At 34.3% G+C, this 24,612-nt stretch overlaps 1 protein-coding gene across 3 annotated transcripts; it reads right to left on the reverse strand.

Moving 5' to 3' along the window:
* Positions 1-2,976: 2,976 nt before the first annotated feature.
* Positions 2,977-21,375, reverse strand: LOC138691505 (gastrula zinc finger protein XlCGF26.1-like). Of its 3 annotated transcripts, none has more exons than XM_069813479.1 (5): positions 21,238-21,375; positions 12,644-12,708; positions 11,932-12,069; positions 11,526-11,605; positions 2,977-7,096 (listed from the first exon to the last, which is right to left on the reverse strand). In XM_069813479.1, the coding sequence occupies exons 2-5, from the start codon at positions 12,701-12,703 to the stop codon at positions 6,013-6,015; spliced, it is 1,362 nt and encodes a 453-aa protein (XP_069669580.1). In that variant the 5' UTR covers positions 12,704-12,708; positions 21,238-21,375; the 3' UTR covers positions 2,977-6,012. The 3 variants fall into 3 exon arrangements, with proteins under 3 accessions (XP_069669580.1, XP_069669579.1, XP_069669581.1); XM_069813478.1 differs by lacking the exon at positions 21,238-21,375 and adding an exon at positions 16,095-17,460; XM_069813480.1 differs by lacking the exon at positions 21,238-21,375 and having other exon boundaries at positions 12,644-13,003.
* Between the last annotated feature and the right edge of the window lie 3,237 nt (positions 21,376-24,612).

Genomic DNA, 24,612 nt, shown 5'->3' on the forward strand with positions numbered 1-24,612 from the left:
AAACACGTTTCTTTTCACTTCATATTTACAGGACTTAAAGTTTACTATGTTTAGGCTAATTGGCACATACTTAATAGATAATGATGTGTATTGTTACGTATGTTGGAGGTATTTTTCTTAATTTTTTCATAGATCTTTATACTTGGACTATTTAAAATTATATTTTTAAAAATGTATAAGAAAAATTCAGGATAACAGTATTGTTATGATGACTAGCGAGGTTCAAACTAAAACTGGCTTCCTGGGCATCGGAAATATTTATTGAAAAGCACGACAGATCACATGGAATTAAAATGTAGGCCTATATGATATTCTAGACCTTTCACGTCAGAGGTGAAACAACATAAAGCGACAAAACATTGTCAATGTAATAGCCACATAATGGTTAATTGATTTGAATAGGGTATTGCGAAAGTACGTCGTTATTTTATTTATTTTTGATAGAAGTAACATTTCTTAAGTATTTATTTATTTTCCCTAGTACCATCAATTGAAAACACATATGATTTTATTTTTTTTGAAGTTATAAGTGGCTGTATGCAAGTACTTAGGCGGTATTCTCAAATTCAAATAAAATATCATTTCGGATTCCGTAATAAATTACGTACATCAATACGCTGAATCTTGATCATATGCACTTAGTTTTATAACAATTAATGTCGAAAATGTACATGTGACAACGAAATCAAAGCACTAAAACGTCAAACGTCATGCCTTTTTTTCGCCTCCACTCGCCTCCACTCTGCGTTGCCAAACCTACCCATGCTTCGGCTTGTAACTAAAGAAGGTTCTGGTGCAATCCGTGTTCTGGAGTTTATCAGGGGTGTGGTTTAGTGTGTTTGTATATTTCATATTGTTCTAGTGTGTTGAGTTTTTGGTTCTTGGGTTGTATGTGTAGGATTTCCATGTCCGCATTTATGTTATTGTATGTATGGTTAGCATTGGTTATGTGATCGGCGTATGTAGATGTATTGTGTCCTCTGGTTATTGCTTTAATGTGTTCTTTGTAGCGTGTTTGGAATGATCTGCCTGTCTGTCCTATGTAGAACTTATCGCAACTATTACATGTGAGTTTGTATACACATGTGTGGTCGTATTTATTTGTTTGTGTTTTTTGTGTGTTGAGATGTCTTTGTAATGTGTTTTCTGTTCTGTATGTTATGTTGTATTTCTGCTTTCTGAATGAAGATGCGATCTTATCTGTGCTTTTGATTTCATATGTTAGTGTGATGTATTTCTTGTGTTTATTTTGTGTTTTGTGTGTTTTTGTGTGTGTTAAGATATCTCATCACACAAAAAATACAAACAAATAAATACGACCACACAGGTGTATACAAACTCACATGTAATAGTTGCGATAAGTTCTACATAGGACAGACAGGCAGATCATTCCAAACACGCTACAAAGAACACATTAAAGCATTAACCAGAGGACACGATACATCTACATACGCCGATCACATAACCAATGCTATACTAAAAGCCAGGTTATGAACCGACTAAACCGGAAGCAACGTTCTGTTGGTCTCTTTCTGAGCTCTGTTGCCACATAGTGGGGCGAGATTCAAAGCGTGTTCAGCGTTTGTCACCAATATGTTTAAAATAACTACTGTATATAGTTCTCGATAACACTATCCACAATATTAGTAATTAAAATTACTGTTTTTAAGAAAGCACGAGCTAATGACGCTGGTACGAAATGCGACTCGTAATGCACGTGGTACTGCAAATGAACTGGCTACACTGTCTCCGTGATTCCGTTGCCAGATTTTCGTTAGCAGACGACATTTTCACGCGAGGTCCAATGGAAAGCTCCGTTCTCGTTCTCCCCTCCATCCCCCACACTCAACGTGCCATCACTGCACAGGCTACCCCTCTAACCCGCACTTTCCTCTCGCCCATCCAACTACTTCCTGTTTCGTCGGTTCATAACCTGGCTTTTAGTATAACCATAGGCCTACATACAATATCATAAATGCGGATATTGAAATCCTACACATACAACCCAAGAAACAAAAACTCAACACAGTAGAACAATATGAAATATACACCACACTAAAACACACCCCGATAAAATTCTCAACACACAGATCAATTTCAGTACGCACACACTATTTGACTCCACTCTTCAACACCTTTCAACAATCAATTACACCCACATAACAGGCAGAAAAGTTCGAGATGACGCCGTGATCTAGTAGGCTCTGAGGGTGGTGCGTGAAGCACTGAAACAGCTGTAAGCCGCACAAATCTTACATAATTAACAGGAGTAAGTCCGTTAATTAATCAATTAATTCTTTAAATCGTTACATCTAAGCCTTAAATGTGTGTTTATTTTGTGAACAGAACGTATAATCATTAGTGCAATAAAATTAATTCACGGCCAAAGAGAAGAATTCCAAAAGTAAGTAATGAATCCTGGAAACAATCGCAGAGATGCATTGATTACCTGATTAATGCATTCTATTTTCATCAGGATTTCATAAACATGGAAATATGGTATCTGGGCAAATGAAATGAAGCAATATTGGAGAATTATTGCTGATGCATAAAGAGGGATCCCCTGGAGGACCTCAAAACGGTGCGTTTCGTGCGACATTTTGAACGCCTGAATGGGTATAAAATTTTTTTGGTCGTTGGGAAAAAGTACATAAGTAAAAGAAAGTGGATTTTTCTGTTCTACCTCATCACATAAGTCAAGTATTGGTTTCTAATTGAAATTATAAAATTTATTGTATGTTACATTCAAAATGGTCTTATTTTGACCAATATACATTAATTTCGTTTTATACTTATATTTAGTTGAACGTAAAATAAAAAAAGAAGTCACTTTTGAAAAATTCATTTTTTTTTACTTACATACCTTTTCCGCCGAGCAAGGAAATATTAATAATAATTTATAGGAGCTAACATAATATATTATTATTATATTAAATATATAAAATAATTTTTATTATTGGAAACTATTTTTATTAATAATCAAGGGGTTCATTAATAATTTTATAATCTCCAAATTTAAATTACGGCATTAAAATATGTTTTTAAAATATATTCAGTACATTATTTGATTTTTTTGTATTCTTGATTAAATTTTGAACTTTTCGTCAACATCTCCAAAGTTTAAAGAAAATCCTGGCGTGACAAAGAATATGTGAATACAGGCCTGGAACCAAGAACTTTCAGTACCTATACGCAAACATACAACTTAAATTATCATATTGAATTTATTTTTCAATCATGATAATTGTCAACTTTCACATTTTTTCACTTTCATTATCAAAATTACAGAAAAATCTAGAGTGGTAATGAAAATACGAATACAGATTCGGATTCAGGCTCTTTAGATAACTAGAACAAGTAATTGTACCAGAAATGTTTTAAATTCATAAGTGTAATAATTATAATAATAATAATAATAATAATAATAATAATAATAATAATAATAATAATAGTAGTAGTAGTAGTAGGAGCAGTAATAATAATAATAATAATAATAATAATAATAATAATACCTCAAATGGATTACATCTTCCCATTATGTATGCGTGCATGCCATTGTAAGTAATCTGAATCCAGACAATTCATTCCACAATAGTGCTAAGGTGTAACTTATATAGCTGTGATCTTGTTACTGTGAGATGTTTGTCACTAGTTCCAACTCTCAATAGATCCAAAGTGGACGCTGCGAGAAAGCGCCATCTCTGACCGATACGTGATTATAGCGGATGTGACGTAGGTACGTATATCTGACAGCTATGGAGTGGAAACGACTGCAAATCAGAACATTAACTTGAAGGACAAGAAAACGGGAAAGTAAAGATTTTCGTGCCAATCACAAGGTTATTGTCCGTAAGTTTTTGATATTAAGGCTACAAAGCAATCACTGTAGTTTTCCAAGGAAAAAATGTCCTATCTTACGTAAATATTATTGAACGCGCAAAAATTCTCAGATAAAACGCTATTACCAGTCACAGTGGATTTCCGGAACTTTAAAAGTTCGGAGCTGTGAGTACAAAAAAATAGACTAACACATCAAATGGAATGGATTCTGGAGTGTTTGTACGTGAGAAAACGTTTCGAAAGTAATGTATTTCTCGCACGTGTTGCCAGATATGGCTCTTAAAATGTTTCTCGCTTGTGTAAACATACCTACATTTTGAAAAGACTATAACGCAAGTTTTTCGCACCAAATCCAATAGTACGGTTTTTCTCTCTTGAGAATGACTTGCTGAGATTGTTGACTACTCCTCTGTATATAGATCTTCCCACAAACATCATATTTCACACTTGCCCCATTTAACAAAGTTAAGCCGAAACTTGACAATTCAATCATTTCTCACCAGGAAGTAAGCGTAAACACCATTTAAAGACCTCATAGCAGAAAAAGTCCTTCCACACAAGATCCAATGTATGGCTTCAGGCTGATGAAGAGAATAGAATACTATATAATTATTTAATCTGAAAGAGATAAGGTCACGAGGCTGTCTCTTCCCTCCTACGAGGGGATTACAACTACAATATTAAAAATACAATTACAATTAATTACAATTAATGTTAAATTTACAATTACAATAAAAGTCAAAGTAATAAAAGATTATTTGATTAATGAAAGCTAGAAAATTTATTTTAGAGGTTACGATCAAAGAAAGATTATCTTGCTGAAGTACAATTTAAAGCTAACATAATAAAACAATGCAGTGATTAAATTACAAGATATTTAAATATTTATTATGAAATATATTTATGTACACACATGAATGTATATTAAAATGTGTGGGCCATAAAAAAGCATTACACAGACATGACTGCTGAACAGCTCCTCTTATGTAGCATACGTGAATACATATTGTGACAGCCCCGTCGAGACTCGATCACGCGTCCCACAGAGGAAGGCGCGCATGGAAGGATCGGGCGACGCGGCAAATGAAGTTGCGCACGCATCTACTTCCTAGGGCATGTGCTGTACCAGAAAAAGGGGGGAAGCTGTAAGCCAGGCGAACTGATTGTCGTAACGAGAATGATCGTGAAATCGTAGTTTCTGGAAAGTATGGCTTAACTTATAAAAAGCGAGCAGCCTTCGGGATTAGTTAGTTGCAGTCGTTGCTAGTTTTTGGTCACCAGCCAATCAGTCTTTTGTAGCAGTGAAGCCAGCTTCGAGACAGGAGTTCGACTTGAATGTGTGTCCGCAACTGTCAGAGGGTCTACGCGGAAGCAACGCAGTTGAAAGACCTGAGTTGAGTGCAATGGACCGCAGTTGGGGGACATGAGTTCGAAGTTCAGTGAAATGTCTCTGAAGGTCTGGAGTTCGAGATACTGTGAACTTGAATCACTGAGCTAGAAGAACTAGCCAAGGCAAGTGAACTGTGAACTGAGGGCAGTTTTGTGTTGTAAATATTGCTTTGTGAACATTAGTTAAGATTAGCAGTACATTGTTGTTCTCAATAATGCAAGTAAATTGGCATTGTCGTCTGAGTGCAATAACGAATACTGCGTTGCTGTATGGAGTGGAAATCCGATTGTTGACGGGAGTGTTTACATTCATCATATAAAGTGATTATTGTTGTTTTGAATAAAAGTTACATTCTCGTGTTGTATTAAAGTTACAATATTAAGATTATCCGAGCACGGAAAATCCATTCCAAACACATCACAACTGAATGGTTTATGAAAAAAAGCATCTGGAGGTTAACCGGACGTCCAAAACATTTCCCACACACAACACACATGAATGGCTTCTCAACTGTGGATACGTGAATGTACATTGGGATCTGTGTGAACACGTGATTGCGTAGAGAGATATTCCGCGCCAAATGAACACTTTGCACTGAAGTCTGTATTGAATAGCTTCATGATAGACTGCACGAAAGAGTGCCTTGAAGAGCTTCTACAAGAGTTCCCACACACTTCACAAACGAATGGCTTCTGACATGTGTGTACGCGTGAAAGCTTATTGAAATGTACGGTGACCGAAATACTCTTGCCAAACACATCACAACGGAATGATTTGACGCCTTAGTGTACGCATGAATGACTATCGAAATATCTCGAAAGTGAAAAACCCTTTCCACAAACGTCACAGCTGAATGGCTTCTCGCCAGTGTGCTCGCGTGTATGCCTCTCGAGATAATCCAAACGCGGAAATCTCTTGCCACACACATCACAACTGAATGGCGTCTCGCCTGTGTGCAACATTAAATGTGTTTTCAGGCTTGAAGAACTTGCGAAATATTTCCCACACACATCACAACAGAATGGTTTCGCGCATGTGTGCACGCGTGAATGCCTCTTTACATGTTCGAATTGCGAAAAACTATTTCCACATACGTCACAACTGTATGGCTTTTCACCTGTGTGTACACGTGAATGTATTTTCAAACGTATGGGGCGCGAGAAACTCTTTCCACAGACGTCACAAGAGAAGGGTTTCACGCCAGAGTGTACGCGTGAATGCCTATCGAGGTATTTCGAGAGCGAAAAACACTTTCCACAAATGTCACAACTGAATGGCTTGACGCCAGTGTGTATAATTAAATGTGTTTTAAGGTGTGAAGAAGTTGTAAAGCACTTCCCACACACGTCACAACTGAATGGTTTCGCGGCTGTGTGCACGCGTGAATGCCTGTCGAGAAAATCCGAACGCGAAAATCTCTTGCCACACACGTCACAACAGAATGGCCTCCCGCTTGTGTGCACGCGTGAATGCCTCACGAGATAATCCGAACGCGAAAATCTCTTCCCACACACGTCACAACTGAATGGCCTCTCGTTTGTGTGCAGGAGTGAATGCCTCTTGAGATCGTAGGACTTTGAAAAGCACTTGCCACACACGTCACAACTGAATGACCTCTCGCTTGAGTGCACCAGTATATGCCTCTTCAGATCGCTGGACCTTGTAAAGCACTTTCCACAAACGTCACAACTGAATGGTTTCTCGCTTGAGTAAACTCGTGAATGCTTTTCGAAGTCCCCCGATTTGAGGTTTGCAAAGTCGAGAAAAGACATTCCGCAAATATCAGAATCATATTTCTTGCCGTCGTACTCTTCAGGAATATTTTCGCAGAATTTTGCAACTCCACTACTATGGCTAACTGAAACACTAAAAATTACAAGTATCATTAGTGAAAAGAATGTCTAGACTTTCAATGAAGAGATATATGCGCCATAAGCGAATAAAGGGGAAATTAACAATGGTCCTTCACTTTCAGTTACTTCTGTACAGACTATGTTAAAAAATTAAGTAATAATAGTAATAATAATAAGCAATAGTGATAGCAATAACAATAATTATTCATTTATTTTTTAATATTTATGTGCTGGACAACAGACATTGGACAATAGAAGTCCAAGACAGTGATAAATTAATACGATTAAATAAACAACTATGGTACAAATTAAATAATAATAATAATAATAATAATAATAGTAATAACAACAATAATAATAACAGTATTAGATAAAAATCGATCAAGTGCAAAACCAAGCTCTAAGCCTCCTCACTGATGGAGTCAAAACCACTCCAATTAACGGCATGCTCCTTTTAACAGGATTTAAACCAATTCATTGATTAATTGAAGAGAAGGCACTAATTCCATATGAAAAGATATTCAGAATTCCAGGAGACCAATTCTAGGAATCTTATCTTAATGTCGAAAGAAGGTAGAAAACACAGCACGAATTTATACAAAAAATCACGGAATTGAGAGAAATATATCAGACTTTTAATACTCCAGAACCTTTTCCTCAATTTTTAAATCCAATACTTTCTAACTCCATGTTATTCTCCATAGATTTGGAAGATGCTGTTTGTAAAAAAGAAACTCCAGTAGACATATTAAGATCCCTGGCTCTTGAAACAATTAAGCTCAATTATCCAGAAACTGAGTGACTTCGTCTTTATGCAGACGGATCCAAAATGGATGACGATTTTAATGTTGGTGCCAGTGTATACAGTGATATCTTTGCTTCTATACAGCGGTAGGCACCCATAGGTCAGCTTATGACTGTGAAATTGAAGCTATCAGGCTAGCCTTAACTCAACTGATATGTCATCAAACTAAATTCAAGAATGTCGTCATCCTGTGCGACTCCAAAGCAGCCATAGAATCTGTAGCTTCCTCAGACCCTCGAGTCTTCATCAATCCAAGACTGTCAAAATACTTTACAACTATTTCAAGCAAAACACAAAATCCTGGTACTACAGTGGGACCCCAGACACTGCAATTTATTTGGCAATGAGCAGGCCGATGCCTCGGTAAAAGAAGGTGCTAAAATTTTTACAAAGATCTCCTAAACCAACACCCTTCCAAGCAATAAAATTGTACAACAAAGAAGTTGCCCACAACATCCACTCCCATGAGATTGCAGAAAAATCAAATGGCAAACACTGGAGAAGAAACCTTCTATCAATACCTAACAGACCAACAAAGATTGGCAGTCGCCAATTTCCGGCTTGGAACTGGACATGATTGCTTGGCGCAGCATCTCTACCGTTTCGGTATTTATCAACATCTAACCTGTACCCTTTGTGACCTTCAAGAAGCGATGAATAGGGATCATCTCCAACGCTGCCCAGCTCTAAAATCACTGACAGAATGGCTAGATACTGGGAAGCGAGAAGCCTCATGCTTCTGCTTAGTTCTTTAAGGTTTTTGTTTAGTTCCTTTATTACATTCAATTTTTAGTCGTATCATGTTAATTGTTTTAATCTTGAGGTTATGTTTAGGTCAAAGATAACTTATCTATGTACCTGTCATTCGAATAAATAAATAAATAAATAAATAAATAATAATAATAATAATAACAATAATAATAATAATAATAATAATAATAATGTAAACAATAGTACAGTTGCTTGACGTTTTATATATCGAAAGGGTGGGAACACATTTAACAAGACAAGTTCAGAAATTCTGTAGGCATCTCAGACCGAGCAACTGCTATCCACTCAATCACTAAAGCTATTCGTCCTGCTTCTATAGAAATATACATCTATCAACAGAACCTCCATCAGGACAAATCACAAGGTAAAATAACCCCATTGCAACGAATCCCTAGCCACTGCCAAATTTTTGGAACTGGAATGACTATAAACTAGGTAAGGAAGTTTTGGTCCAGTCATTAAGCCGGGGGGAAAACACGTAAGAGTTATAACATGGCGAAGCGCATGCAGTCAGATAGACAGAGCTACTGAAAATATGGTACGAAGCTCAACTTACTGATTTTTGCTAAAGAATTTTGTTTCCTGCTATTGCTTTTGTTTTATACAATACACGATATTAATAATACATCCTTGGAACATTTTATTACAATTTTTCTGTTTCAAAAGTCAATTAAAGCATTTATTTTCTCTTTAATGCTATAATCTAATATCCAGAAAAAGAGTGACTGAATTAAATCACTAATATAAATAGGAAAATATCATAGCACATTTATGAAAATAAATGAAAACAACAAGAAAAATTTTGCAGATATGAATATTAGAATATTATGCAGAAAATATGAAAAACAAAAAAAAAAACAAAAAATACGTGTTAATTTTCGCATTACATCCAATCTAATATTACCGGTACTGCACTAATGTTAGCAGAACGAATACATTTACACTAGTAATGTGTCAGTATTTTATCAATAATGCAGAAAAGTTCTTCTTACTAAACACAAAACCTAAAAGAAAGCTGTTATTTATATAACGTGAGGATTATCCGACAACCCACAAACAATCAGCACTAAATTATAGGTGTACATCTGTGAGTGTTGCAAGTACACAATATGTCAACAATGCTCTATTTAAGGTTATGATGGAGTGGGGAAGTTACACCATCACAATGTTGCTAGTTGAGTGCAACGCATGCCTTACTGGGATACGGGGAATGCATATTCATGCAGAGACATACAGAATCCACGAGGTCAAAAACACGGAGCTATAAGACAAACAAGTATCTGTTCGAAATAAATCACAACTTTGATTATTTCAGGTGCACAAATTGTCAACAAGGCACTAATTAAGGATATGAAAGAGTGAGGAGGTCAGAGCATTCATGCTGTTAAAGTAGTGCAGATTTAAAACAAAGTGCGGTCTTTTCTCAGCTATGCGCCTTCTCCTGGTTTAACCACTAAAAAAACACCACATTCTTCTAAAAAAGAAACAGTAAACACAAATAATAACGTAGTGGAGCAAGGAATGCAGCATAAACGTCGGACGATGTAGTCTTGAACACAGCAGAGTGATCAGAGAGAACATGAGTTGCAACTTTCTGCCTCAGCACTGATCATCATTGCCTCGGGAAATATCTTCACCACTTTGGAATATTGCCAACACCAACCTGCATCTTACGCAATTCCAAAGAAGACATCGACAGACAACATCTACATCTACATACATGCCAAGACCAACAAAGGAGTTGACATTATAGAAAGTGATGAGTAAAGTGATGGGTGCAATGGGACAATAATTCCTAAGCAATCTTCTCGCCATCAGATTAATGGTAATAATAAAAAGATAGTAATTATAATAACAATAAAAATAATTGTACCGGTATTAATAATAATAAAAATAACATATTTATCTTCATTTTTGTACTTATTAAAATATTAATTGTACAGTCATAGAAGCGTCCATGTGTTGGTGAAATGATTCACAAAGTATGAAAACTAAAACAAAATATACAGGCCTATGAGTGTGCGTGTGCAGGTATTAGGAAGACAGTTTGTCAGTGAAGAAAAACTTTACGGATTGTGGCGAAGCAACTGCCATATTCTAAGGCATATCCCTTATACGAAATGACTTACCACATGAGTTACTAAAGACCTGCCCCCTAGGGAAGACCTTTTCGTTTAAGGGACGTAACAGGCTATTCTTATTTTCATTACATTAATGTGCTCATCAAGAGACACGGACCAATAATAGCCCAGCACAATACAGACAAGAGAATTACGGAATTAGAAATTGAACAGATTTAAAATTTACAACAACAATAATAATAATAATAATAATAATAATAGTAATAATAATAATAATATTACTAAATTCAAAAATTGAAATGGACACAGATTATCCAATTTGTTTGTTATAACTCAGGATCTGTGATGGACATGATGCAGAGAAGTAGGACTCACTTCCTTCAAAGCTATACACAAAAGCCTACTAGAACTGCCGGATCAGACCTAAGAATACAACAGGAACTATATTTCCTGAGTACATTCCATTAGCTAATGAAAATGCTTAGTGAACTGTTTTCCATTAAATGTGAAAAGTTTAAGGCAAGTCTATGCCTTGGTATTTTCTTTGACAGCAGCAAAATCAGCTCCACTAGTTGGAAGTTGTAGGAGTGATAAAGTAGCAGTAGGGCAGGTGTTCGTGATAGTGATAGGATATTATATCATTCATGCCATATATGTCCGCAAGGTAAACTGAAGTTTTCACATAAAAAATAATCACGTTGAAATTATAAATATGTTTATGTTGTCATTATTTAAATACAGGAGTAAAACCAACAACAAACTAGGGAGTCGTATATTACACTCACCTCTCAGTTAAGACTTTATTCTCTTCCGCTGTTACTTCCAGTTTCACCTCCTTCACTTGATCCAACTCACAAAACTCTTCCTGTAGGAGAAGATTATGTAAAACAGACACACAGCACAATAATACATGAAAAGCAGGCAGTAAAAATGTACAACTCATCCAATCTATAAAGCAAAGTCAGTAATGGAAAGACTTTGTGAAAAATATAAGCATCCATTTTGACATTACTGGATTACCAGCAAGTACGGTAAATGATTCAAATAAACTAAACAGTGTTACTAAAACATTAACTTAAAAATTGAACAGGGTAAAAATTATCACTGGGATGACTGTACGTAGCAGCTACATCAGCCAGTAAATAACAGAGAGACAACTACCGACCAAAACACTTCTTAAACTGCACTCACCTCAACTTCACTCTTCAGCATAGGAAACTCAATTGGCACTGCAGTTTCCTCAAATACTATCTCCGATTTAATGTCATACCTATGATCTATAGATTCAGTTTTTATTTTAGTGACGTCCAAATCTAATAAATATCCTTCCTGCAACATAAAGAACAAAATAATTAGACAAAACAGTATAAAATTGTTCACGAAAACCCGTGACTATTTATGAAGTCCGTCCACACTTTTATTAATACTGATGTCAACAAATGCATATCTACCTATTCCAAAACCAATAGTGAAATAATGTATCTGAAAAGCGCTGTAGCGCAGCATATACGAGTAACAGAATATATTTATTGTATGACATTTTGTTTGCAGTGTGATCAGAAGGATCCACAACAAAATATAAAGGTTAATGTTATTCTAAATAACCTATTATTGATTTAGTTTTAAATTATTTAAATCTTCTACTAAAAGCCCATGCAAGTAAAAGAAACTTCACTGTTCTTGTGTTTGTAATATATTTCCTCAATGTAAGTATTCATAACATTTTGTGAGTATGTGTGTTTTATGTGAAATAAAATTCCGTTTCGAACTTCACAATCACAATTTTCAACTTTTTTAGTTGTGTTTCATATCGTGGAAAAAAGAACAACTAATTACAAAGGAATGTGCTTTCTAGTTATAAATGACGCATTTAGAAAATAAATAGTAATTGCTCTCAATATACCTCTGATAAAGGCTTCTTCTCGTCTGGGTCGGATCCAGGTTCCATCTTGATTATGTCCATTACCACTGAAAAATAAAATTAAGTAACATAAGTTAATATGCAGTATGTGAAATACTCATATAGACTTACTAGCTTGGCAATAATAAGTCCACATCTGCGTAGTGTGTGTATTTCTGTGCGCACGCCACACCACACAACAGTTTCCACACAAATACAAATGAATGTGCACATCAGCACAGATGAGCATGTGATACTAGGAATAAGATACAGTAGTAATCTAACAAATAATAGTATATTATGCAACGAGCCTATAATGTTAGTAATTAAGAGGCAAGTATGTTTGTTTATGAAACTCGCTTGCTCTCGTTTCATAAACAAACATACTTGCGTCTTAATTACTAACATTATAGGCTCGTTGCGCGCTCGTTTCATAATTTTCATACGAGCGTCTTAATTACCATTACAGGCAAGTTTCATACGACTTTTTATCTTATGTGTTTATAGGGCGCCAATGGGAGATAAGATATTTATAACTAAGATTCATTATTGAAAAGACTTAATAAACCACATACCGAATTTGTAATCTGTGGTGACATAAACATAGACTATCAATCAGAAAGCTCAAGTAAAAGAAAATTAAACTCACTTCTTGCAACTTATAATCTTAGTCACACAGTAAGTTTTCCAACCAGAATACAAGCTGGAAGTAGTACAGCCATTGATAATATATTTATAGATAAAAGTAGGTTGAATTCCTATTCAACAGTAGCATTAGTCAATGGCCTGTCTGATCACGATGCACAAATTCTAAGTGTTTTCAATATGAGTGAAAAATTCCAAAGTGTTAATTTAAAAATCAAAAAAAGGATTATAAATGCTGAATCTCTTCATCATTTAAATACTTGTCTACAAAATGAATCTTGGGAAAATGTATATAGTACCTATACCATTGATATTAATACTAAATTTAATGCATTTTTCACTACATTTACGAATTATTTCAATGAATGTTTTCCAGTCAAGGTGGTGAAAAAATGTAAAAGTAAAAACATGTGGATAACTCAGGGAATACAAATATCATGTGCTACAAAAAGGAATCTATATTTAATGAGTAGGAATAGTTATGATCCTCATGTTCTTAAGTAAAAGAATTACTGTAAAACTTTGACAAACGTTATAAAAGATGCAAAGAAAATGTATCTGAATGAAAAAATACAAAATTCAGATAATAAAATTAAAACTATTTGGGATATTATTAAAAATGAAACTAATCGATATTTAAAGAATGAAAATATTACTTGCATTAAAATCAATGATAGTAAAATAGATAACTCAAAATCAAGTGCAAATCATTTTAACCACTTCTATATAAATATTATTCAGAACGCAAACATTCAAGATTGTGCAGAAGCTGCTGCACTTGGTTACTTAACTGATGCATTTAACACTGAGTTTTTAGGTCTCAAATTTATTCCCACTACCGCAGCAGAAATCATGCTTGTGATAAAACAACTAAAAACAAAATATTCCTCTGGATATGAAGAAATTCCAAGTAAAGTTCTGTAAGCTTGTTCTGAAATATTATCCCCTCTGTTAAGCTATTTATGCAATTTGTCAATGCAATGTGGTTTTTTCCAGAAAGACTCAAATATTCATTAGTAAAACCAATATACAAAAAGGGAAATAAATGTACCATTGCTAATTACAGATCCATATCATTATTAACAACATTCTCAAAAGTGTTTGAGAAAGTTATGTATAAAAGAATATATCATTACCTGGAGTCCAACAATATATTAGTTTTAGAACAGTTTGGATTTAGAAAACAAAAATCGACAGAGAATGCTGCTTTTAGATTGGTGGATGAAATACTAAATTCATTAAATTCGAAACTACATGTAGGTGGGATTTTTTGTGACTTGGCTAAAGCATTTGATTGTGTAGATCATAGTTTATTAGTAAAAAAATTGAAGTTTTTATGGTATTAAAGATGAGACGTTGGGTTGGTTTACATCGTACTTATCAAATAGAAAACAAAAAGTATAAATATATGTACCAAATAGTCATAAAGTTACTTATTCAGAATTTAGAAATATTAAACATGGTGTTCCGCAGGGGTCAATTTTAGGTCCATTGTTGTTTCTAGTTTATATTAATGATTTAGCCTTGACCATAAACAATTTATCTCATGTAATTTTATTTGCAGATGATACATGTGTAATTATTTCAAGCAAACAATACGCTCATTTCATAAACACTTCTAATACAGTTATGAATCTAATGAATGAATGGTTCCATGCAAATAAACTAGCACTTAATGTTGATAAAACCAGTGCAGTCAAATTTAGTACACACAATAGTGCTCAGATTTCCTACAGTATTCGATTAAATGGAACTCATCTCAAAGAATCTATAAGCACAAAGTTTCTTGGTTTAGAATTGGATAATCACTTGAACTGGAAAACGCATATAGAATGTATTACTCGTAAATTGAGCTCTGCTTGTTATGCATTAAGATCCTTATCTACTATTGGTGATATAAACTTACTTAAAATGTCATACTTTGCATATTTTCACTCTGTAATGAAATATGGATTAATATTCTGGGGTAACTCGTCTGAACCTAACACGTTTTTGTTTTACAAAAGAAAGCTATAAGAATAATTGCCAGTGTGCATAAAAGGACATCATGTAAAAATATTTTCCGAAACTTAGAAATCTTGACTTTACCTTGTGAATACATTCTTTCCCTAATGATGCTGTATATTAAGAACCAAGATAAATTCAGTACTAATCAAGACATAAATCAGATCTTCATCTACCCTCAGTTACTCTAAGCTGTTTTAAAAAAGGAGTTCGCTATTCATGTATAACAGTCTTCAATGCGCTGTTAAAGATTTGAAGAACCACGAGAAAAGGTTCAGAAAAGAATTAACCAAATTTCTACATACTCATACCTTCTACACAATTGATGAATTGTTTATGCTTGTGAATTGACTTATTCTACTTAAATGACATGTACAATTTTATATAGCTGAATTAAAATATGTTTTTATATTGACTTCATCTGTTTACTATGCATTGTTTATTTTTGTTTAGCAATGAATGGTAGTCTGTATAGCTCAATTCATGAATTGTATATGCTGTAAATTGTATAGTAGTCTGTATAGCTCAACTAATGAATTGTTTATGATTATAAATTGAATTAATCTACTTGATATTAATTGCACAAATTTGTATAGCTTAATGAAAGTATGCTACTTTGTATTGTATATATTTCTATAGTTTTGGCCGATGAATTGTATATGCTTTAAATTGAATAGTAATCTATATAGCTCTATTGATAAATTGTTTGTGTTTGTAATTTGAAGTAGTTTGCATTATATGTATTATCAATTTCTGTATATCACAACTGGTTGAATTGTTTAAGCCTTAAATTTAATTGACTTACTTGTTTTGTATTATACATATAGCTCAACTGATGAATGATCGTTTGCGTTTGTAAATTTAATAATCTGATTGGCTATGTATTGTATATTTTTAGTAGAGCCGTCGATGTAGCTCAGATTTACTGGGCTGCTGATCCGGAGCTGTGTTCAGGCTTGGATTGGATCCTCCTTTCGTCTTCGGTTTCTTCCGAGGTTTTCCATGGCCGTGGGACTGACGCTGGATGGTCTATGGCGAGTCCTTGGCATCAACCCCTTCGATTTGATTACCCTCCTTTGATTTGATTACCTGGTTTCCCTCAACCAAAAGGCCGGGTAATATTTTGGCAAATCCTCGAACCTCACCTCATCTCACTACATCTAGCCAAAATGTAAAAAATTGCACAATATTGTAAAAATTGTAGAAAATTACTAAATTGTAAAACTATAAAAATTTGTAAAAATTGTAATTGTAATATTGTAAAATTTTGACTTGTTCCACATCCTAAAGCTTCATTGCTCATGTAAGTTTTATGGAATAAAATGAATGAATGAATGATCATATTTCTAACTTGAAATTGTTCAAAATTAGGTCTTGTTATGGTTATGTGCGAACTGACTTGAATTGTGAGATGTGCGCAGACGCGAAAATATTGATTTTTTCCGAGGCCGAATGTCATTGACCTTGATAGAGAATAAGATGAACATTAGTCTGATATAACCTAGAAATTGATTTACAATTGAAAAACGAGATGTCAAATTGAATTTATTTGAATATTATTTACAATTAACGCTAATTATTATAGTAACAGAACATAACCTTCTGCGACAATATTGGATTTCCACCTCCGTGACTTTTCGCTAATTGTCTTTCGATTGCATATCTGAGAATAATCGATACTTGCGGTTTTATAACGGTACAAAGGTGACTTGTCATTGGCTGAACACCTGAACTTTAATGAATAGGTGTACTTTAACGAGGTGTATTAAAGGGCTACTACCAGGTGTATAATTACTAAATTTCGGCATGGTCGAGCATAAAGACTATTATTTCAAGATAGTGTTTGTCTCTAAGTCTACACATGCTTTGTTCCAATTGATTCGTTCGGGCGCTTTCAACACAGTGCACATGTCTGCTAAATAGTGTCGGACGAGTAAAGTAGGAAATAGACGAAGTGAAGAGAGAAAACAAAGGACATGAACGACACAGTGTAGAACAATGGAAGGTAAGTGTATGAGTCGCTTAAATTATGTAAAGTGTAAGAATATAGTGTAAAGGTAGTAAATTAATTAGTGAAGTGATATAAATAGCAAAGTGAGCGAGGTGTACCTATGAATTAGTCATGTTACATGTCAGTAAGGACTAAGATTTAGGAGAGTTAGGAATATAGCATCAGGTGGGAAAGAGATTACGATATATATATGTGTGTGTGTGTGTGTATCAGTATAACAAGCAAGAGATAGAAGTGGTAATGAAAAGAATGTATCATGAAGATAGAGAGAGAATAAATAGTAAAAAAACGGTAGGAATAGACAAATTAGTTTCGGATAAGTTTCAGAAACAATATATAGTGTGTAATTTCCCAATTGAATTTTGAAAAGTTACCGCTCATATTGTAGGTTGGCGATGGTTTCCTCTTGTTTCACAACTAATGTTTTATAGTTACAGAGTTCACATGACCAGTTATCACATAGACTAACCTCATGACTAGAGATGGCCTATATTTCACAAATCGATATTTTGTCACAGGTATTTTTTTTGTCATAGATAAACCTGTGACTGATGACGCAAAATATCTGTGACAAAATATCGCTATCGAAATCTTCTCCGTATTCGGTACTCTGTGACTGATATTTTCTCCTCTACGTCGTAGGTTTGCGCGTGCACATGATACAATAACAGCAATCTGGCGGTAGTTTCTCCATCTTATTATAAATGATGTAGTTATTACACGATTTAAATAATAACACCATTGGTTACCAGTACTTAATCTTGTGTAAAATCCTGTCTGAACAACTGTTTTGTTTTGTAATTATTTTCCAATGTTTTTACGAATACTTATGTTTCATTAATTTTTAATCTATGACTCAATAATATAATGTTAATGCACGACTTAAAATAATTTATCCGTTATATTAGATACAATAAAAAGGATCAATTTTTAAAACGATTAGGATAATCATATAATCTAAATTTCTCCATACCCAACTACATTTAAAATGATCAACTGGTTAAATATCTAGAATATAACCTCTTGGTATACGAGATTAACTTTTGACATGTTACTGTTCAGTTAGATAAGTATTTTTTTGTTAATGGTACATTTACATAATTTCTTTCTTGGATTTTCCCATATAAATCGCTGATGAGTGGTGTGTATAGAGAAATCGTATTCATATTTCACTGCTCTTCAATATTTCCTGCTAATTTTTATCGGTGCGACAAAATATCGGTGTATTTCATGCTACGTATCCATATAAAATATCGGTGTGACAAAATCACCGATAAAAGTAACAGATAGTTAATTGTCACAGTCACAGTTGTCACAGATACTTGAAAAATATCTTTTAAGCTCATTTCTACTCATCACTAGCACTGTTACTACTTCAATAATGAAATCACATTCTACAACTGTCACAAAATATTCCCTGACCAACTTTCCTACGCCACGTACCACAAGCTTCCACTCAAATCACACACCTTAGCACACATGTCACTGGGACTATAATTCTCAAAAAAAATTAGGCCTACCTAAGTAAGTAATTTAAGCAAATAATATGCATTGTGTGAAATAAGTGATATTTTGAGTGATATAAAATATATAAGATGTGACAGAGAGAAGATGAAGTGAAGGTGAGGAGGGCAGGAGGGTAATTTCGTTTTTATTTCCGAATAAATAAGATGACGTCATGAGAACCGGTATACGAAATATTCGCTCCTTCGGTATTGTGCACTTGTTCCTTCCTGCGTGATCTGAGTGAAACATTCTCTAACAACATTCAGATACTGCTTATAATTATTAATGTGAAGAATAGTATTCATAAGACCCAGGTTCCATATACAAACACTGTAAAAAGAATGTGACAATACAACATACAATCGGTAAGCAAGAATCAACTGTGTGTCGCACGAGATAAGTGAAAACATTTGCCGAAATAAAGAAATACATGTCTCTAGTACAAGCCGATATAGAACACAACGGATTGAAAGCAGAGCCTTCTTTAGTTACAAGCCGGGGCATGAGTAGATTTGGCAACGCAGAGTGGAGGCGGGAGATTTTAGAGTGATATTGTGTTTGCTCATTGCTTTCGTTTATACGTAATGCGTATTTTTTCAATATTACTTCATGCACAAAGGGAAGATCAAAATTCAGAGTAGTGATGTAAATTATTACGGGTTCGAAAATAGTGTTTTATTGCAGTGTCTTCAGAATACGGCGTAAGTAGGCTACTTACATACAAAGGCTGCCACTTAAAATAATTACAAAAAAACATGTTTTTATTGATAGTACGAAGGTAAATAAATAAATAAAAAAGATATTTCTTGCACCGAAAATAATAAATTCAATAATGCAATAAAGACGTAAGTTCCTACGCAGTATTCTTAAGTTCCATTCAGTTAACAAATTTGTGGCTAGCAAATTGACAATGTTGTCCGACTTAATGGTGTTTCATCTGTGAAAGGTTTAGGATATATTTTAATATTATCTTCTGCGATTATCTATCGTGTTTTTCTACAAATATTTTAGATGCCTAGAAAGTGCTGTGTGCCTATGTGTCGTAGCAACTACACTTATAGGCCTAATTAAAAAAAAAAATAAAAACATACTTGTTTCTTTATTGGTGGTACAAGGGCAAATAAATAAATACTTAAAGAAATGTTACTTGTACCAAAAATAAATAAAATAATGACGTACTTTCGCAATACCCTATTCCAATCAATAACCATTATGTGGCTAGTAAATTGACAATGTTTTGCCGCTTAATGTTGTTTCACCTCTGCCATGAAAGGTGTAGGATATCATATGCATTTTAATTTCATGTGATTATGTCGTGCTTTTCTATAAATATTTCAGATGTCCAGGAAGCCAGTTTTAGTTTGAACCTGGCCAGTCACCATAACAATACTGTTATCCTAAATTATTTGTTATAAACTTTTTAAAATATAATTTTAAATAAATATAACTACAGAAAACAAGCTAAGAATGTGAATTATGCAAATAGGCCTAAAATAAAATGTAAACAGAAGAAACTATTGACATTCCTATTATAATAAAAGTATGAGGATGTAAATACAGTTAAGCCAAGTAGGTGAATGTAGAGTATCCAACGCCCACTGAACGAATACTTCACTTTTAGCACTGCCAATGTTGCGCTATAATCGTATATGCAAGGTAGGCTATAACAAAAACCTAAACTAACCAAACCTAACCTGTCAAAGAAGCAACAAGTTATACTAAATATGTGTAAAATTGGCCTATGTCTCTATAGTGGGCGGGACATAAGTAACATTGACCAAACCAACAAAGTGATTATATGCATGTACAAATTATAGATAGTTCTGACGTATAGCAGGCATTCCGAATCTTCAACAAAACTGCAACATTTATGGGATCACAAAACAGCTGTTTACAATGACTTTGAAAACCAACGGCGTAACTTTATTGATATAGCAGGCGAGACCCAACAATTTGACTAGAATTCTGATACACACAAATCACAAATAAGAATATAAAAATGTGGTTATACAATATTTAACAGAACAGTCAATTACTTTGTCATCCATAACAGTAAAAATTCCCAAAGACTGCAACCATTTTATTTTCTTTTATTGTCTTGTTTCTTTATCACCAACAAGCATTTAGTTTATAATACATCAACAATCAACGTTTGGTACGACCGCAAACATAATTCCACCGACACACACTTATATTGTAACATTAATTTACATTGGAAATCGGCATTAGCACAAACACGTGTACTGTACGGTCAGCCTCCGGGTGAGAGATAATTACAGTGTTGCCGACGTATGGCCCCGGCTTGTAACTAAAGAAGGCTCTGATTGAAAGTCATGGAGAAAGTTTATGGATGTGTTTACTCCTATCTATAGCTGAATAAAATGCAACGGTATATTGCCCACTGTGCACTGAAATATTTACATTTACATACCTGCTTTGGGCCGTAAATCTTAAGCACTAGGTAAGATCAAAATTAGCACAGAATAATTAGCTGTATACAGCAAATATAGACAGGCCAAATGAATTTTCTAGAAAGGATAACTAAGCTAGCTGGATAGCAAGTCACATAGAAGACCGTGACACGTAGGTTTCAGCCTAGATCATATATAAAACAGATTGACCAAGCTTATATTAAATTTAGACGCAACTGGAAAATAACGGACGCTATGCGTCGCTAGTGTCGAGAAATGAGCTTGCAATAACCAACACTAGATGACAGAGTACCTGAAAAGTACATAGAGTAATACGACTGTGGGATGACTTTTTTACGTCATGCCACCTCCAAATATCTTTCTCATTGTAATGTGAGGTTATGTTACTTTTATGTGTCGCTAAATTGTAGCATACAGAAGCTTGTTTTACCCAAATTTATCAATAAACATAGATGACATTTTGGTACATGGCTGATATAATGTTGTTTGCGTTCAATATATAATCTGTCATCATTTGATGTACGATATCTAATTGTTTTTAATTTTCAGTATACAATACCTCACTAGCAACAATTAACACAAAATACTAAAAAGAGCAGATTTGTCTGCGTTTGTTGAATGTACATCATGATGCTCACGAAAAGGCACTAATTTATTTTGTGTGCACAAGATTACAATTTTTTAATATGAAGGAAAAGCAGGTATTCGTCTTCTGAAATTTATCCGTTAGGGGAAGAATTACAACTCCCCCCCCCCCAAACATGTTTCCTCTTTGCTAGGCCTACATGTTTTCATTTTACAGGTGTATTATATGATGCGATATGGAAGCAGATAAATAATAACTGTACGTTTCTCGTCCACATTAAATTCAACGTGTTCATAACATAGGCCTGATATATTGCTTCATGTAGGCTACACAGCTGGCAGTGTTCTTTTTACGAGTAAGCGGTCGTACAAATCATTTTCTTTTCATCTGAACTTTTTTGCTAGAATATGCGTTTGTTTTTTTATTTGCTCTGTATGTTGTTAAATAACTACTGAACATCGTCTTTGGTTAACAAATTGTTCTAGTATTCGTTACATATCAGTCTTACGGTATTGAATTATGTCCATAACGTGGGTGAGATATCAGGCTGGAAAATTCGCTCTGAATGCATTTTTTTACACAATTTTCTAATTTTCAGCAGATTTACGATACCCTATGCGGTTTCTCTGCCAATGCAGAGTTAATTGCAATATACGGTAATTCTGTTATTTTCCTGGCACTTTTATATCCGTTCTCATAAACGTACTGATTTAGATTATTTACCCTACTGTAGGTATTTTGCTCTCTACAAATCATCGTTAGTCAAATGAAATAGTCTATAATAGTTGTTTGTAACGAATTAGTAGACAACCTCAATCCCTCGTGATCGCCTCCCTTACGAATTTCTTTCTCACTTTAATCAAATTTCATTTATACTGGTCCTTAAATTACTGAAACTAGTGCTGAGGTAGTTACGGTGATTTCTGAAGTGAAAATCGTTCAATTTATAAGGGTGAAATCAAAAATAATTTTTGTAGCCTTTCCTTGTCCTTAATTGAAAATTTGAGTAACTTCATATCACGACAATATTTCTTCCTTCTTCTGCAGTTAACATAATCGCAGATGGACATTTCTAAATGAAGTTTGTTACACAGAAACCTTTAAGACAATATTGACACTTGAAGTTCTTTATACACATATATATATATATATATATATATATATATATATATATATATATATATATATATATATATATATAGTTCATCTACAAGAGTTAAACTAGCGCTGCACTATGCCATGCACCCCACCCCTTGTTTTCTCCCTTGAAATATATCGGTGCCGGGTAGAGTTCCCGGGTAGCTCAGTTGGTAGAGCGTTGGTACGTTAAACCAAAGGTCCCGAGTTCGATGCCCGGCCCCGGAACAATTTTTCCCTATAAATTATTCAAATCAACTTTGCAGGGAGTTATACCAGAAAATCTTGATTAGCGCTGAGGTAGTTTCCTTCATACTCAGCTTCTTCACCTTGCATACATGAGTCTGTAACAGGTTAGGTTTGGTCAGTGCTGTCATGGTAATTTTTTTCTTGGCCATGCACCCCACCCCTTGTTTTCTCCCTTGAAATATATTTTACTCTCCTCTCTCTATCTCTCCAATTGTCATTTAATTATTTTTTTTTTTAATATTAAAGAAGAAGTAAAATTGTTTTGCTTTACAATTTAATTGTACAAGTTTGATTTAAAGAATACACCATGTAGCACCACCATTGATGCACACTTGTCTCGATGAATCCTGGAGTGTATATTTGCAGCACTTCTCGTTTTTCAACCATTATTTTATATAATTCTGGATTCCAGTGCTGAAAAGGTGGATAATTTTTTGTTTATGAACATCAAACAAAATACCGGTAGGTACAGTAGGAACAGCAAGAGATGATCTAAGATCTGTATAGATCTCCATGTACAAAACTTAGGCACCCATATGCCGTATGGCTCCTTACAGACAAAATTTTCATTTCCCCATATGATTAATTAAAAAAAATTGTAGGTTCCATACGATTAATTAAAAAAAATTGTAGGTTCCATACGATATATGGCCTCGTGTGGCCTTCATGACAGCATTGGGGTCAGTTAGTTTAGGCACTTTTACACCTTGCACATACAATCAACTGCATCTCCACAAAAAAAAATCCTTATAAATTGAACAGTTTTCACTTCAGAAATCACAGGAACTGCTTCAGTGCTACTTTCACCCAGGTAGTAGTTAGCAGTTAATCATTTCAAAGCTCTTGTTATATTATGAAATAGCATCACACAATGCTACCAAAATAAATGTTCCCAGTGTTAAAATTACAGAGTGTAAATTTCGCTTAGGACAGTTTTTGCTCTGGAAAATTAAAGGAAACAAACCGTACGTCAAACCAGCAGCTGAGACACAAAGCACCTGAAATTCGAAAGTGGTTAAAAATGTTTATATTTCGTTCTTTCTTATTTACCAGCAACAGAAGTACCAGTATCAGATTTTTTGCAGAGCCAATATCAGAGGCCCCTCCTATTAGAGAATGTTTTGAATATTATTATATTCTGGAAAACTACATTGGCACATCAACCTCCCCTCCCCCCGCCTGAATTCTGAGCTGAAGTACGAAAATTTCAAAATGTACAAACTACAGATGCGGCAGAATGTTACCACAGTGGTCTTCAGCAAGAATTTTGTAAGACATATCCAAATATCTTCATGGTCATTATATGTATTAAAGTAAAACATATACTACATGTGAAGTACCTACTAAAAATGAGAGAAATAGAAATGGGAAGGACAATAAAAAAAAGTGGAATGGACAAACA

The sequence above is a fragment of the Periplaneta americana genome, chromosome 16 (assembly GCF_040183065.1).
Source record: "Periplaneta americana isolate PAMFEO1 chromosome 16, P.americana_PAMFEO1_priV1, whole genome shotgun sequence".
Lineage (NCBI taxonomy): Eukaryota > Metazoa > Arthropoda > Insecta > Blattodea > Blattidae > Periplaneta > Periplaneta americana.